This window comes from Haliotis rufescens, unplaced genomic scaffold (assembly GCF_023055435.1).
Source record: "Haliotis rufescens isolate VD_foot unplaced genomic scaffold, xgHalRufe1.0.p SCAF_18, whole genome shotgun sequence".
NCBI classification, from domain to species: domain Eukaryota; kingdom Metazoa; phylum Mollusca; class Gastropoda; order Lepetellida; family Haliotidae; genus Haliotis; species Haliotis rufescens.
The window spans coordinates 9,027,913-9,043,794 of NW_025963868.1; the positions used below are offsets into that span (position 1 = coordinate 9,027,913).

Consider the following 15,882-nt stretch of genomic DNA (forward strand, 5'->3'; position numbering starts at 1 on the left):
AGCGTTCGCTCGTCACGCCGAAGACCCGTGTTCGTTTCCCGACATTGGTACAATGTGTGAAGTTCATTTCTGGTGTCCCCCGCTGTGATATTGCTGGAATATTTCTAAAAGCGGCGTAAAACCTCACTCACTCACTCACTCACTCACTCACTCACTCACTCACTCACTCACTCACTCACTCACTCACTCACTCACTGTCCGAGAAAATACTTGAAAAGAGGAGAAAGAACGGAGAAAAGAACAAGACAATTCCACTATTTCATTGAAGTGACAGTTCAGGATTACATACAAGTATAAACCCGTGTTATATATCAGCCACACCAGGTTCCTCCTCTTCTGCCCCCACCTCCTCATCACCACCTCCTCCATACTCCTCATCACCAGCTCCTCCACATTCGTAATCTCATATACGAGCTCCTCAATACTCGTTATCGTCTACATCACCTCCTCCATAGTCGTCATCGTCTCCATCATCTTCTTCATAGTCGTCATCGTCTCCATCATCGTCTTCATAGTCGTCATCGTCTCCATCACCTCCTTCATAGTCGTCATCGTCTCCATCACCTCCTTCATAGTTGTCATCATCTCCACCACCTCCTCCACTTCCTTTTCCATATTCGTCACCATCGTCTTCTTCATAGTCGTTATCGTCTCCATCACCTCCTTCATAGTCGTCATCGTCTCCATCATCTTCTCCATAGTCGTCATCGTCTCCATCATCTTCTTCATAGTCGTCATCGTCTCCATCATCTCCTTCATAATCGTCATCGTCTCCATCATCTTCTCCGTAGTCGTCATCGTCTCCATCATCTCCTTCATAATCGTCGTCGTCTCCATCATCTTCTCCGTAGTCGTCATCGTCTCCATCACCTCCTTCATAGTCGTCATCGTCTCCATCATCTCCTTCATAATCGTCATCGTCTCCATCATCTTCTCCGTAGTCGTCATCGTCTCCATCACCTCCTCCATAGTCGTCATCGTCTCCATCACCTCCTTCATAGTCGTCATCGTCTCCATCATCTTCTCCATAGTCGTCATCGTCTCCATCACCTCCTTCATAGTCGTCATCGTCTCCATCATCTTCTCCGTAGTCGTCATCGTCTCCATCACCTCCTCCATAGTCGTCATCGTCTCCATCATCTTCTTCATTGTCGTCATCGTCTCCATCATCTTCTCCGTAGTCGTCATCGTCTCCATCATCTTCTTCATTGTCGTCATCGTCTCCATCATCTTCTCCATAGTCGTCATCGTCTCCATCATCTTCTCCGTAGTCGTCATCGTCTCCATCACCTCCTCCATAGTCGTCATCGTCTCCATCACCTCCTTCATAGTCGTCATCGTCTCCATCATCTTCTTCATTGTCATCATCGTCTCCACCAGCTTCTTCTTTGTCATCATCGTCTCCACCACCTCCTTCACTTCCTTTTCCATATTCGTCTCCGTCATCTTCTCCGTAGTCGTCATCGTCTCCATCACCTCTTTCATAGTCGCCATCGTCTCCGTCACCTTCTCCATAGTCGTCATCGTCTCCACCACCTCCTCCACTTCCTTTTCCATATTCGTCTCCATCATCTTCTCCATAGTCGTCATCGTCTCCACCATCTTCTCCATAGTCGTCATCGTCTCCATCACCTTCTCCATAGTCGTCATCGTCTCCATCAACTCCTTCATAGTCGTCATCGTCTCCATCATCTTCTCCATAGTCGTCATCGTCTCCATCATCTTCTCCATAGTCGTCATCGTCTCCATCATCTTCTCCATAGTCGTCATCGTCTCCATCATCTTCTCCATAGTCGTCATCGTCTCCATCAACTCCTTCATAGTCGTCATCGTCTTCACCACCTCCTCCACTTCCTTTTCCATATTCGTCTCCATCACCTCCTTCATAGTCGTCATCGTCTCCATCATCTTCTCCATAGTCGTCATCGTCTCCATCATCTTCTTCATTGCCGTCATCGTCTCCATCATCGTCTCCATCATCGTCTTCATAGTCGTCATCGTCTCCATCACCTCCTTCATGGTCGTCATCGTCTCCATCACCTCCTTCATAGTCGTCATCGTCTCCATCATCTTCTTCATTGTCGTCATCGTCTCCATCATCTTCTCCATAGTCGCCATCGGCTCCATGATCTTCTTCATTGTCGTCATCGTCTCCATCAACTCCTTCATAGTCGTCATCGTCTTCACCACCTCCTCCACTTCCTTTTCCATATTCGTCTCCATCACCTCCTTCATAGTCGTCATCGTCTCCATCATCTTCTCCATAGTCGTCATCGTCTCCATCATCTTCTTCATTGCCGTCATCGTCTCCATCATCGTCTTCATAGTCGTCATCGTCTCCATCACCTCCTTCATGGTCGTCATCGTCTCCATCACCTCCTTCATAGTCGTCATCGTCTCCATCATCTTCTTCATAGTCGTCATCGTCTCCATCACCTTCTCCATAGTCGCCATCGTCTCCATCATCTTTTTCATTGTCGTCATCGTCTCCATCATCTTCTTCATAGGCGTCACTGTCTCCATCACCTTCTCCATAGTCGTTATCGTCTCCATCACCTCCTTCATAGTCGTCATCGTCTCCACCACCTCCTTCATAGTCGTCATCTTCTCCATCATCTTCTCCATTGCCGTCATCGTCTCCATCACCTCCTTCATAGTCGTCATCGTCTCCATCATCTTCTCCGTAGTCGTCATCGTCTCCATCACCTCCTTCATAGTCGTCATCGTCTCCATCATCTCCTTCATAGTCGTCATAGTCTCCATCACCTTCTCCATAGTCGTCATTGTCTCCATCACCTCCTTCATAGTTGTCATCGTCTCCACCACCTCCTCCACTTCCTTTTCCGTATTCGTCACCATCATCTTCTTCATAGTCGTTATCGTCTCCATCACCTCCTTCATAGTCGTTATCGTCTCCACCACCTCCTTCATAGTCGTCATCTTCTCCATCATCTTCTCCATTGCCGTCATCGTCTCCATCACCTCCTTCATAGTCGTCATCGTCTCCATCACCTCCTTCATAGTCGTCATTGTCTCCATCACCTCCTTCATAGTCGTCATCGTCTCCACCACCTCCGCCACTTCCTTTTCCGTATTCGTCACCATCATCTTCTTCATAGTCGTCATCGTCTCCACCGCCTCCTCCACTTCCTTTTCCGTATTCGTCACCATCATCTTCTTCATAGCCGTCATCGTCTCCATCACCTCCTTCATAGTCGTCATCGTCTCCATCATCTTCTCCGTAGTCGTCATCGTCTCCATCACCTCCTTCATAGTCGTCATCGTCTCCATCACCTCCTTCATAGTCGTCATCGTCTCCACCACCTCCTCCACTTCCTTTTCCGTGTTCGTCACCATCATCTTCTTCATAATTGTCATCCTCTCCATCACCTTCTCCATAGTCGTCATCGTCTCCACCGCCTTCTTCATAGTCGTCATCGTCTCCATCACCTCCTTCATAGCCGTCATCGTCACCATCACCTTCTCCATTATCGTCATCGTCGCCATCACCTTCTTCATAGTCGTCATCACCTCCACTACCTCCTCCACTTCCTTTTCCCTTGTCGTCTTCATCACCACCACCTTCTTCATTATCTTCATCGTAACCAACACCTTCTCCATTGTCGTCGCCGACTCCACCTTGGTTTACATTTTTGCTGATGTATGTATGGTTTCGTGTTACAGCTTTTGCCGTTGGAAATTGCGCCCCTGAAAATGTCAAATTCAGCTTTCTTTGGTTTTTTGGCTTTTGTTGGTTTATCTGAAATTTGACATTTAGAGGGAGCGCCTTTTCTTCGCGTTTGGATTGCCCCGTGTTCCCCGTCTTGGCACCATCTATGAACACAAGATATGTTAAAAACAGGTGAGGTGGCATAACATGGTATCGATAAGCATGCACGTACGTGAGTATGGGTGTGCGCACGTGCGTGCGAATGTGCGTGTCTGCGTGTGTGTCTGAGTGCCTGCCTGCGTGTGTGTCTGCATGTGTGTCTGCGTGTGTGCCTGCGTGTGTGTCTGCGTGTGTGTCTGAGAGTGTGTCTGCGTGTGTGTTTGAGTGTGTGTCTGCGTTCGTGTATGCTTGTGTATCTGAGAGTGTCTGCGTGCGTGTCTCCGTGTGTGTCTGAGTGTGTGTCTGCTTGTGTGTCTGAGAGTGTGCCTGCGTGTGTCTGAGTGTGTCTGCTTGTGTGGCTGCGTGTGTGTCTGCTTGTGTGTCTGAGTGTGTGTCTGAGTGTGTGCCTCCGTTTGTGCCTCCGTGTGTGTCTGAGTGTTTGTCTGCTTGTGTGTCTGAGTGTGTGCCTGAGAGTGTGTCTGAGTGTGTCTGCGTGTGTGGCTGCTTGTGTGGCTGCGAGTGTCTGAGAGTGTGTCTGTGTGTGTGTCTGAGTGTGTGTCTGTCTGCGTGTGTCTGAGTGTGTGCCTGCGTGTGTGCCTGCATGTGTGTCTGAGTGTGTGTTCGAGTGTGTCTGAGTGTGTCTGCTTGTGTCCGAGAGTGTGTCTCCGTGTATGTCTGAGTGTGTTCCTGCGTGTGTGTCTGAGAGTGTGTATGCGTGTGTGTCTGAGTGTGTGTCTGCGTGTGTGTCTGAGTGTGTGCCTGCGTGTGTGCCTGCATGTGTGTTTGAGTGTGTGTTTGAGTGTATCTGAGTGTGTCTGCGTGTGTGTCTGCTTGTGTGTCTGCTTGTGTGTCCGAGAGTGTGTCTCCGTGTATGTCTGAGTGTGTGCCTGCGTGTGTGTCTGAGAGTGTGTATGCGTGTGTGTCTGAGTGTGTGTCTGAGAGTGTGTCTGCGTGTGTGTCTGAGTGTGTGTCTGTCTGCGTGTGTGTCTGCTTGTGTGTCTGCTTGTGTGTCCGAGAGTGTGTCTCCGTGTATGTCTGAGTGTGTGCCTGCGTGTGTGTCTGAGAGTGTGTATGCGTGTGTGTCTGAGTGTGTGTCTGCGTGTGTGTCTGAGTGTCTGTCTGCGTGTGTGTCTGCGTGTGTGTCTGAGTGTGTCTAAGTGTGTGCCTGAGAGTGTGCCTGCGTTTGTGTCTGAGTGTGTGTCTGAGTGTGCCTGCGTGTGTGTCTGAGTGTGTGTCTGAGTGTGTCTGCGTGTGTGTCTGCTTGTGTGTCTGAGAGTGTGTCTGCGTGTGTGTCTGAGTGTGTGACTAAGAGTGTGTCTACGTGTGTGTCTGCGTGTGTGTCTGCGTGTGTGTCTGAGAATGTCTGCGTTTGTGTCTGAGTGTGTGTATGCGTGTGTCTGCGTGTGTGTCTGCGTGTGTCTGCTTGTGTGTCTGCTTGTGTGTCTGAGAGTGTGTCTGCGTGTGTCTGCGTGTGTCTGAGTGTGTGTCTGAGTGTGTGTCTGAGTGTGTGTATGCGTGTGTGTCTGAGTGTGTCTGCGTGTGTGTCTGAGTGTGCCTGCGTGTGTGTCTGCTTGGGTGTCTGAGTGTGTGCCTGCGTGTGTGTCTGTGTGTGTCTGCGTGAGTGTGTGTCTGCGTGTGTGTCTGAGAGTGTGTATACGTGTGTGTCTGAGTGTGTCTGCGTGTGTGCCTGCGTGTGTGTCTGCTTGTGTGTCTGAGTGTGTGCCTGCGTGTGTGTCTGAGTGTGTGTCTGCGTTTGTGTCTTAGTGCGTGTCTGCGTGTGTGTCTGAGTGTGTCTGAGAGTGTGCCTGCGTGTGTGTCTGCGTGTGTGTCTGAGTGTGTGTCTGAGCGTGTGCCTGAGTGTGTCTGCGTGTGTGCCTGCGTGTGTGTCTGCTTGTGTGTCTGAGTGTGTGTCTACGTGTGTGTCTGAGTGTGTCTGCGTGTGTGCATGCGTGTGTGTCTGAGTGTGTGTCTGAGTGTATGCCTGCTTGTGTGTCTGAGTGTGTGTCTGCGTGTGTGTCTGCGTGTGTGTCTGATTGTGTGTCTGCGTTTCTGTCTGATTGTGTGTCTGCTTGTGTGCCTGAGTGTGTGTCTGAGTTTGTGCCTGCGTGTGTCTGTGTGTGTCTGCGTGCGTGTCTGCATATATGTCTGCGTGTGTGTCTGAGTGTGTGTCTGAGAGTGTGTCTACGTGTGTGTCTGCTTGTGTGTCTGAGAATGTCTGCGTGCGTGTCTGAGTGTGTGTATGCGTGTGTCTGAGTGTGTCTGAGAGTGTGTCTGCGTGTGTCCGAGTGTGTGTCTGCGTGTTTGTTGAAGTGTGTCTGCGTGTGTATCTGCTTGTCTGCCTGAGAGTGTGTCTGCGTGTGTCTTCGTGTGTGTCTTCGTGTGTGTCTGAGTGTGTGCCTGCGTGTGTCTGTGTGTGTGTCTGAGAATGTGTGCGTGTGTGTCTGAGTGTGTCTGCGTGTGTGTCTGATTGTGTGTCTGCGTGTGTGTCTTAGTGTGTGTGTGCGTGTGTGTCTGAGAGTGTGTCTGAGTGTGTCTGCGTGTGTCTTAGTGTGTGTCTGCGTGTGTGTCTGAGTGTTGTCTGCTTGGGTGTCTGAGAGTGTGCCTGCGTGTGTGCCTGCGTGCGTGTCTGCTTATGTGTCTGAGTGTGTCTGCTTGTGCTATGCTGGTTGTATACTGCTAGGCTACTGAGATACCATGCGAAAGTTGAACATGGATGCCCTACTCAGACACAGTTTTCCAACCGACCAGTCCCTGTCCCCCTTCCCCAACCCCTCTAAATGCTGAGCGCCTAGCAGGGTAGGCAAGTACCACCTTTTTTACATATATTGGTATGACGAGGCCGGGGATCGAACCTCCCGCCTTCCGCTCTCCGTCTGAATCCCCACAAGGTGTCTCAATCCCTACAGGGTGCCTGAATCCCTTCAGGGTGCCTGAATCCCTTCGGGGTGTCTGAATCCCTACAGGGTCTCTAAATCCCTGCTGGGTGTCTGAATCCCTACAGGGTGCCTGAATCCCTACAGGGTGTCTGAATCCCCACAGGATGCCTGAATCCCTACAGGGTGTCTGAATCCCTACGGGATGTCTGAATCCCTACAGGGTGTCTCAATCCCTACAGGATGTCTGAATCCCTACATGGTGTCTGAATCCATACAGGATGTCTGAATCCCTACAGGGTGACTGAATCCCTACAGGGTGTCTGAATCCCTACAGGGTATCTGAATCCCTACAGGGTGTCTGAATCCCTACAGGGTGTCTGAATCCCTGCTGGGTGTCTGAATCCCCAAAGGGTTATTGAATCTCTTCAGGGTGTTTGAATCCCTACAGGGTGTCTAAATCCCTGCTGGGTGTCTGAATCCCTACAGGTTGCCTGAATCCTCACAGGGTGTCTGAATCCCTCCTGGGTGTCTGAATCCCTACAGGGTGTCTGAATGCCTACAATGTGTCTGAATCCCTACAGGGTATCTGAATCCCTACAGGATGTCTAAATCCCTACAGGGTGTCTGAATCCCTACAGGATGTCTGAATCCCTACAAGGTGTCTGAATCCCTACATGATGTCTGAATCCCTACAAGGTGTGTGAATCCCTACATGGTGTCTCAATCCCTACAGGGTGTCTGAATCCCTAGAAGGTGTCTCAATCCCTACAGGGTGCCTGAATCCCTACAGGGTGTCTGAATCCCCACAGGGTGCCTGAATCCCTACAGGATGTCTGAATCCCTACAAGGTGTCTCAATCCCCAAAGGGTTATTGAATCTCTTCAGGGTGTTTGAATCCCTACAGGGTGTCTGAAACCCCAAAGGGTGTTTGAATCTCTTCAGGGTGTTTGATTCCCTACAGGGTAATTGAATCCCCAGAAGGGTGTCTGAATCCCTACATGGTGTCTGAATCCATACAGGGCGTCTGAATCCCTGCTGGGTGTCTGAATCCCTACAGGGTATCTGGATCCCGACAGGGTGTCTGAATCCCCATAGGGTGTCTGAATCCCTACAGGGTGTCTGAATCCCTACAGGGTGTCTGAATCAGTGTGTCTGAATCCCTTCAGGGTGTCTGAATCCCCAAAGGGTGTTTGAATCTCTTCAGGGTGTTTGAATCCCTACAGGGTGTCTGAATACCTACAGGGTGTCTGAATCCCCACAGGGTGTCTGAATCCCTGCTGTGTGTCTGAATCCCTACAGGGTGCCTGAATCCCTTCAGGGTGTCTAAATCCCTGCTGGGTGTCTGAATCCCTACAGGGTATCTGAATCCCCACATGGTGTCTGAATCTCTACAGGGTGTCTGAATCCCTACAGGGTGCCTGAATCCCTACAGGGTGTCTGAATCCCTACAGGGTGCCTGAATCCCTACAGGGTGCCTGAATCCCTGCTGGGTGTCTGAATCCCTACAAGGTGTCTCAATCCCTACAGGGTGCCTGAATCCCTACAGGATGTCTGAATCCCCACATGGTGCCTGAATCCCTACAGGGTGTCTGAATCAGTGTGTCTGAATCCCTTCAGGGTGTCTGAATCCCCAAAGGGTGTTTGAATCTCTTCAGGGTGTTTGAATCCCTACAGGGTGTCTGAATACCTACAGGGTGTCTGAATCCCCACAGGGTGTCTGAATCCCTGCTGTGTGTCTGAATCCCTACAGGGTGCCTGAATCCCTTCAGGGTGTCTAAATCCCTGCTGGGTGTCTGAATCCCTACATGGTATCTGAATCCCCACAGGGTGTCTGAATCCCTACAGGGTGCCTGAATCCCTACAAGGTGCCTGAATCCCTACAGGGTGCCTGAATCCCTGCTGGGTGTCTGAATCCCTACAAGGTGTCTAAATCCCTACAGGGTGCCTGAATCCCTACAGGGTGTCTGAATCCCCACATGGTGCCTGAATCCCTACAGGATGTCTGAATCCCTACAATGTGTCTCAATCCCTACAGGGTGTCTGAATCCCTACAAGGTGTCGCAATCCCTACAGAGTGCCTGAATCCCTACAGGGTGTCTGAATCCCTACAGGGTGTCTGAATACCTACAGGGTGTCTGAATACCTACAGGGTGTCTGAATCCATACAGGGTGTCTGAATCCCTGCTGGGTGCCTGAATCCCTGCTGGGTGTCTGAATCCCTACAGGGTGTCTGAATCCATACAGGGTGTCTGAATCCCTGCTTGGTGCCTGAATCCCTGCTGGGTGCCTGAATCCCTACAAGGTGTCTAAATACCTACAGGGTGTCTGAATACCTACAGGGTGTCTGAATACCTACAGCTTGTCTGAATCCATACATGGTGTCTGAATCCCTGCTGGGTGCCTGAATCCCTGCTGGGTGCCTGAATCCCTGCTGGGTGTCTGAATCCCTACAGGGTGTGTGAATCCCCATAGGGTGTCTGAATCCCTACAGGGTGCCTGAATCCCTTCAGGGTGTTACCAAAACTGGGATTTGCTGAGACATTCCTGAAGCGGTGCAAGGACTCAAGTTAATGTGAGACTGCTTTAAATTTATGCTTATTAAAGACTGATCACAAATATATGTGAGTTCACTCATTACCAAAATTACCCGCGAGACTGTATTTGAAAGACTCCGTGAAATTACAGATACTTCTCAAAACTGATGAAAAAATAGTAAACCGCGTTTGTTTTTTATGTAATTGAAAATTGAAAGTACTTTCGTTAAATTATGATGTCTATTTAACCATCACTCATTCCTGCAAGAGTTTGTAAAAAGTAATCTGTGGCTGGGTAATTTTTCGTAAAACTAAATTGGTTCAATGAAGACTGGGGTAAGAAATGAATTTAGACACCACATGATCCTGCCATGCTTGAAATATTGTAATTTGTGCCAAAAAAGTAAATTAATTGATTTTCAAAGATAAGGTATCTAATATACCCATCAGCATATTACAAAATATAAAACCATGTTGAAGTATCCTTTGAATGCTGACTAAGCGCCAGTACAGCTTATGTTTTATATCATATCCCAAACTTAATATATTTTTAATTGAAAATCAAACATCTAAAAATTATTAATTTATTTTGCCCCTCATTTTATTTATGATACATATTTCGACAGACATAACGTAGCTATATTCGTTAGCTATTAGCTTTATTCAACACTCTCTGTAGAAAGTTGTTAAGTGATCTTTAAATACAGCTTCTTTGTCGGGGTATTAAAAATGCTTTTGACCACAGATTTTCCTTTTTTGCCACAAACCGGTCGTACAAGCTATCGAATTCCGTTTTCACAAAGCAGCAATGAACGTGCATCTGTAGATTTGTCTGAACGCATCAGGTCGACCTCTACTTACTTTTAACAGGTTTCGGTGTGGGACCAGCCTTGTTGTTAGACTGAAGAGCAGATAACAGATTCTGGCCCTGTAGGGTCCCAGCGGTTGGAGGGTTAAATCTGAATGGGCCTTGTCCAAATGTCGCACCTGCAAAACAGTTACTGAAACAGTTACAGAAAACATTACTGCTATTTTCATATTACTGAGATTACTGGAGATACATTACTCGGGTGGACACTGATGGTATTATATGGAGGCTAGGATATTACTGAAGGAATTTTGTTTTCAGATTTAACTGGGAAAACGTTTGTGTTACCAGCAAAACAGCAAAACTAGGTTATTGGAGATAAATCTCTGCAGTTACGTTGAGGTCAGATATAGCGGAATTCATATACAGTAAACTACGGTTATAACGAGCTCAGAGGGACCAGTAATTTTAGTTCGTTATTACCGTAGTTCGTTATAAACATTTATACAGCAAATGGCCGGGACAAAAAGAACAGTTCGTTATATCCGCCAGTTCGTTATAAGCGTGTTCGTTATAACCGTAGAGTACTGTATACATATCAAACGAGTAATAGCCATAAACTGTAACAGTTCATTGCTAATTATTGAAATATTTAAATCAATAGTGAATGAGTGAGTATGGTTTTACGCCGCTTTTAGCAATATTCCTGCAATATCACGGAGGGGGAGACCAGAAATGGGCTTCACACATTGTACCCATGTCGGGAATCGAACCCGGGTCTTCGGCGTGACTAGCGAACGCTTTAACCGCTGGGCTACCCGACCGCCCCCTTTAAATCAATAGATAATAACCCAAGTCTACACATCTTTAACAACACAGAACTTATTATTAAAATATAATTATTTACCATGTTGAATTCGTTTCGTGCAGTTCAGAGACGGTTTGATCCAAGCACCGTCTTTGGAACATTTGCCTTTGGCTGTGCCCCCTATTGACTTGTACCCAGGGGCACATCTGTATGTGAAGGTTACCCTGCCATCCACCTGCAGTGCGGGTTCAGATCCAGGGATACCATTTGGGATGGTGGGCGTGTCTCTGCAGTCAGGATCTGAAGTTTAAAAGAGTTTATATTAATTATGAGATATGTATTACATTTAATTAAATCAGTTTCAATAATCTAAGCGGCAAAAGAAAGTATAGGTTGGCAATTTGTAATTTTCCTAAAAACAGCGATAACTAGTGGAAAGTGGGTATTGAGAATATGACTGCCCAGGAAGAGGTACCAAAAAACCACCTCACCCGAACGCGCCACCTTTGACGGCGCTCGTGCGGTGACAAAAAAATGGTGAAACAGGTTTCTCGCCTTTGGTATAAACTGCACGTGCATGTTAGCTGTATAAATGCGTTCGTCTGCAGGGTATAACCACACGTGACGAAAAAGCACACAAAAGAGATGCCATGACTATCGCAGGAGCAGAGAGAGAGCCATCGGTATGGCGGAAATGGTGGCAACACAGGTCAAAATTGCCAGAGAGTTTGGTTGTACACCATTGACAGTAGCCAGGCTGATTCAACGGTACAAGCAAACAGGGAGGACACAGGACAGGCCTTGAACCGGATGACCCTGAGTGACAACACCACGACGACTTCGTGCTGCTGGAATCCGAGCGTATCGTCCTTTCCGAGGAATGGTACTGACTGCTCAACATCGACGCCTGAGACTGCGATGGGCGAGGCAGGTTCGACGCTGGCAAGTGAGAAATTGGCGTCGAGTGCTGTTTACTGATGAAAGTCGGTTTAACTTGTTTCGAAATGACGGCAGGGCAGAGAACGAGTTTATCGACGCAGAGGGGAACGTTTGGCTCCGGCTTGTATTCGAGAGGTCCATCCATTCGGCGGGGGAGGTGTCATGGTGTGGGGCGGTATTTGTGGAGATCAGAAGACTGATTACGTGATTATACAGGGAAACCTGAACGCTGTGCAGTACAGAGACCAAGTGTTGCAGCCAGTTGTGCTTCCGTTCTTACAAAACCAACAGCAGGGGACATTGTTTCAACACGACAATGCTTCAATACTGCAAGACTGACTAGGAACTTTCTAAACCAGAAGAACGTTGACGTTTTGCCCTGGCCTGCCCACTCACCCGACATGAATCATATTGAACATCTGTGGAGCCATCTTGACAGACAGATTAGCGCACGCAATCAGCCTCCCGTCAACAGACAAGAATTGCAGCAGGCCCTGAGAGACGAGTGGCAACGGATTCCAGTCCACGTCAGCAGAAGACTGACGCCATCGATGAGGCGGTGTATCACAGCATGCATTGAGGCAGCTGGAGGTCATACACACTATTGAAGGCAACTGTGTCGACAATGAACTTGTAGTGTGTCTGACAATTTTTTGGTGACATTTCAGACAACTTTTGAAATTTCTTACCCCACCATTGTTTACCTTGAGCTTACATTACCTGTGATTGCACAATTTCATTCAAACTGTGGTTGATCAATCATTTGTTACCCCTCCCTAGATTATAATTCACAACAAAACCTCTTCTTGTTATTTTTTTATCGATCATGTAACTCGACCTATACTTTCATTTGCCGCCCAGTTTATATACCGGGAATGGTCCGAAAACACGTTGTTTCTGTGACCTGTCTTGGCCTTGTGCTACTTCCGGTTTAGAATTGGTCCCCAGGAACCTGTGTCTGTCGCAGGAGGGGACTTAATGGTTCGAGTGGTCAGGCTCGGCGATTGGGTGGATCGGTTGGTCAGGCTTGGCGATTGGGTTGTTCGGGTGGTCAGGCTCGGCGACTGGGTGGATCGGTTGGTCAGGCTTGGCGATTGGGTTGTTCGGGTGGTCAGGCTCGGCGACTGGGTGGATCGGGTGGTCAGGCTCGGCGACTGGGTGGATCGGGTGGTAAGGCTCGGCGACTGGGTGGATCGGAGGGTCAGCGACTGGGTGGGTCGGGTGGTCAGGCTCGGCGACTGGGTGGATCGGGTGGTAAGGCTACATGCATCAGTTATCGGTCCTATTAAAGACCAGACGCATATTAGAGACCAGTCGCATATTAGAGACCAGACGCATGTTAGAGACCAGACGCATATTAGAGACCAGACACATCTTAGAGACTCGACACTTATTGTGCTTAACGCTACTCTGTACTCAGCGCTTATTGAAGCCGGCGCCTACAAGAGGCCCAGCACTTATTACAGGATAGTTACAGAAAACACGTTCAAAGCGAAGTTAAACCCAACCAACTCATCACCGACACACATACTCACGTATGACCAGGTACTCGCAGCTGCCTGTCGCCAGGTTGTCTGGGAGTGCCACGCCCTCCCTTGACTCCTTGAAGGTGTGACAGGTGCCCCTCCGGGAGTTGACAGACAGGGAACACGATGGACTCCCAGGGAAACATGGCCGGTCAGTGTCTGGGCGACAGTGAACGGCAACCACGCAGGTGTTCTCAGCCTCACATGCTTGCTGACACTGTTGCTTGCTGCGGACCACGGTGCCTTTGTAAGCAACACCCACGCTTATGTGGAACGCGTTACTGGTCAAATCCTTCTTGCTGAGCTTCACGAAGGGGCTTTCTCTGACGGCGAGATGCGTGGTGGTGGGTGGCTTGAAAGCCGAGAGGGGAAATAACTCCAGCCCAGGGATCAGCAGGAACAGAATGGGGATGAGATACGTCGTCATGGTCAACGTGCCCGTGGTGTCTCAACAGACACGACACAAGTACGGTGAAGACGACAGGGGCTGTGGCAACGTGATGATCAAATGTTGGTGTTTGTTGTACTGCGTTGCGCGTTCACGATGGCACCATCAACGTCTTCGTAGACATCGTCTGTAAACATGAATGCGTCCAGTTTCATTTACTTGTAACAGAAGTTCAGCTAGATAAGGTCGGAAAATGCTTAATGAATTGTGTGTACTTACAACTAGACTACCACACAGGACTCATGTACACAGTGAAGATGTACATGCTAACCTACAAACACCGTGTCTGAACTGGTAGCTCTCTAATCAGTAGGCCGCCTCCGTGGTCTAGTGGTAGAGTGTCCGCCCGGAGAGCGGAAGGTCGGGGGTTCGATCCCAGGCCGCGTCATACCAAAAGACGTTAAAAGATGGTACTTGTTGTTACCCTGTCTGGCGCTCGGCATTAAGGGGCTAAAACAAGGACTGTCGGCTCGGAGTCAGTATACTGTGTCTGAGTGGGGTATTCATGTTAAACTGCGGCATGGTATCTCAGTGATCTAGCACTATATATCGGCATCAGTCTGGACTAGTACAATAAGCTACACAAACGCACATACGTACATGCACGTCGCTAAGTGCAATAATCTTGGACGCGACGTTAAACCCCATTTCACCTCACATCTAGTCTAGTACTCTGTCCTTACTGGCAGATCGATCTCTAATCTAGAACTCTGTCTGGAATCGAACTATGATACTTGGATCACATTGTGCTACCCGAACAATGGCTCTTGGATTACTTTGTCCTACTCGATCAATGGTTCCTGGAATACATTGTCCTACTCGAACAATGGTTCCTGGATTACTTCGTCCTACTCGAACAATGGTTCCTGGATTACATTGTCCTACTCGAACAATGGTTCCTGGATTACTTCGTCCTACTCGAACAATGGTTCCTGGATTACATTGTCCTACTCGAACAATGGTTCCTGGATTACTTCGTCCTTCTCGAACAATGGTCCCTGGATTACATTGTCCTACTCGAACAATGTTTCATGGATTACTTTGTCCTACTCGATCAATGGTTCCTGGATTACATTGTCCTACTCGAACAATGGTTCCTGGATTACTTCGTCCTACTCGAACAATGGTTCCTGGATTACATTGTCCTACTCGAACAATGGTTCCTGGATTACTTCGTCCTTCTCGAACAATGGTTCCTGGATTACATTGTCCTACTCGAACAATGGTTCCTGGATTACTTCGTCCTTCTCGAACAATGGTTCCTGGATTACATTGTCCTACTCGAACAATGTTTCATGGATTACTTTGTCCTACTCGATCAATGGTTCCTGGATTACATTGTCCTACTCGAACAATGGTTCCTGGATTACTTCGTCCTACTCGAACAATGGTTCCTGGATTACATTGTGCTACTCGAACAATGGTTCCTGGATTACTTCGTCCTTCTCGAACAATGGTTCCTGGATTACATTGTCCTACTCGAACAATGTTTCATGGATTACTTTGTCCTACTCGAACAATGGTTCCTGGATTACATTGCCTTACTCGAACAATGGTTCTTGGATAACATTGCCTTACTCGAACAATGGTTCTTGGATTACATTGCCTTACTCGAACAATGGTTCTTGGATTACATTGCCTTACTCGAACAATGGTTCCTGGATTACATTGCCTTACTCGAACAATGGTTCTTGGATTACATTGCCTTACTCGAACAATGGTTCCTGAATAACATTGCCTTACTCGAACAATGGTTCTTGGATTACATTGCCTTACTCGAACAATGGTTCCTGGATTACATTGCCTTACTCGAACAATGGTTCTTGGATTACATTGCCTTACTCGAACAATGGTTCCTGAATAACATTGCCTTACTCGAACAATGGTTCTTGGATTACATTGTCTAAGTCGAACAATGGCCCTAGGGTTACATTGTCCCTACTCATAACGCCACACTCAGCAATATTCCAGCGGTCTGTAAATAATCGAGTCTAGGCCAGACATTCCAGTGACTGATATCATGAGCATCGATCCACGCAATTGGGATACGATGACATGCATCAACCAAGTCAGCGAGCCTGACCAACCGACCCCGTTAGTCGCCTCTAACGACA

At 48.1% G+C, this 15,882-nt stretch overlaps 1 protein-coding gene across 4 annotated transcripts; it reads right to left on the reverse strand.

Moving 5' to 3' along the window:
* Positions 1 to 274: 274 nt before the first annotated feature.
* LOC124121800 (spore wall protein 2-like) lies at positions 275 to 13,960 on the reverse strand. 4 transcript variants are annotated; one of them, XM_048398179.1, is made up of 5 exons: positions 13,330 to 13,960; positions 10,955 to 11,155; positions 10,101 to 10,226; positions 2,227 to 3,834; positions 275 to 2,010 (listed from the first exon to the last, which is right to left on the reverse strand). In XM_048398179.1, exons 1-5 carry the CDS (start codon positions 13,745 to 13,747, stop codon positions 419 to 421), a joined length of 3,945 nt encoding a protein of 1,314 aa, XP_048254136.1. In that variant the 5' UTR covers positions 13,748 to 13,960; the 3' UTR covers positions 275 to 418. The 4 variants fall into 4 exon arrangements, with proteins under 4 accessions (XP_048254136.1, XP_048254135.1, XP_048254137.1 ...); XM_048398178.1 differs by having other exon boundaries at positions 275 to 2,160; XM_048398180.1 differs by having other exon boundaries at positions 275 to 1,050; positions 1,879 to 3,834.
* Between the last annotated feature and the right edge of the window lie 1,922 nt (positions 13,961 to 15,882).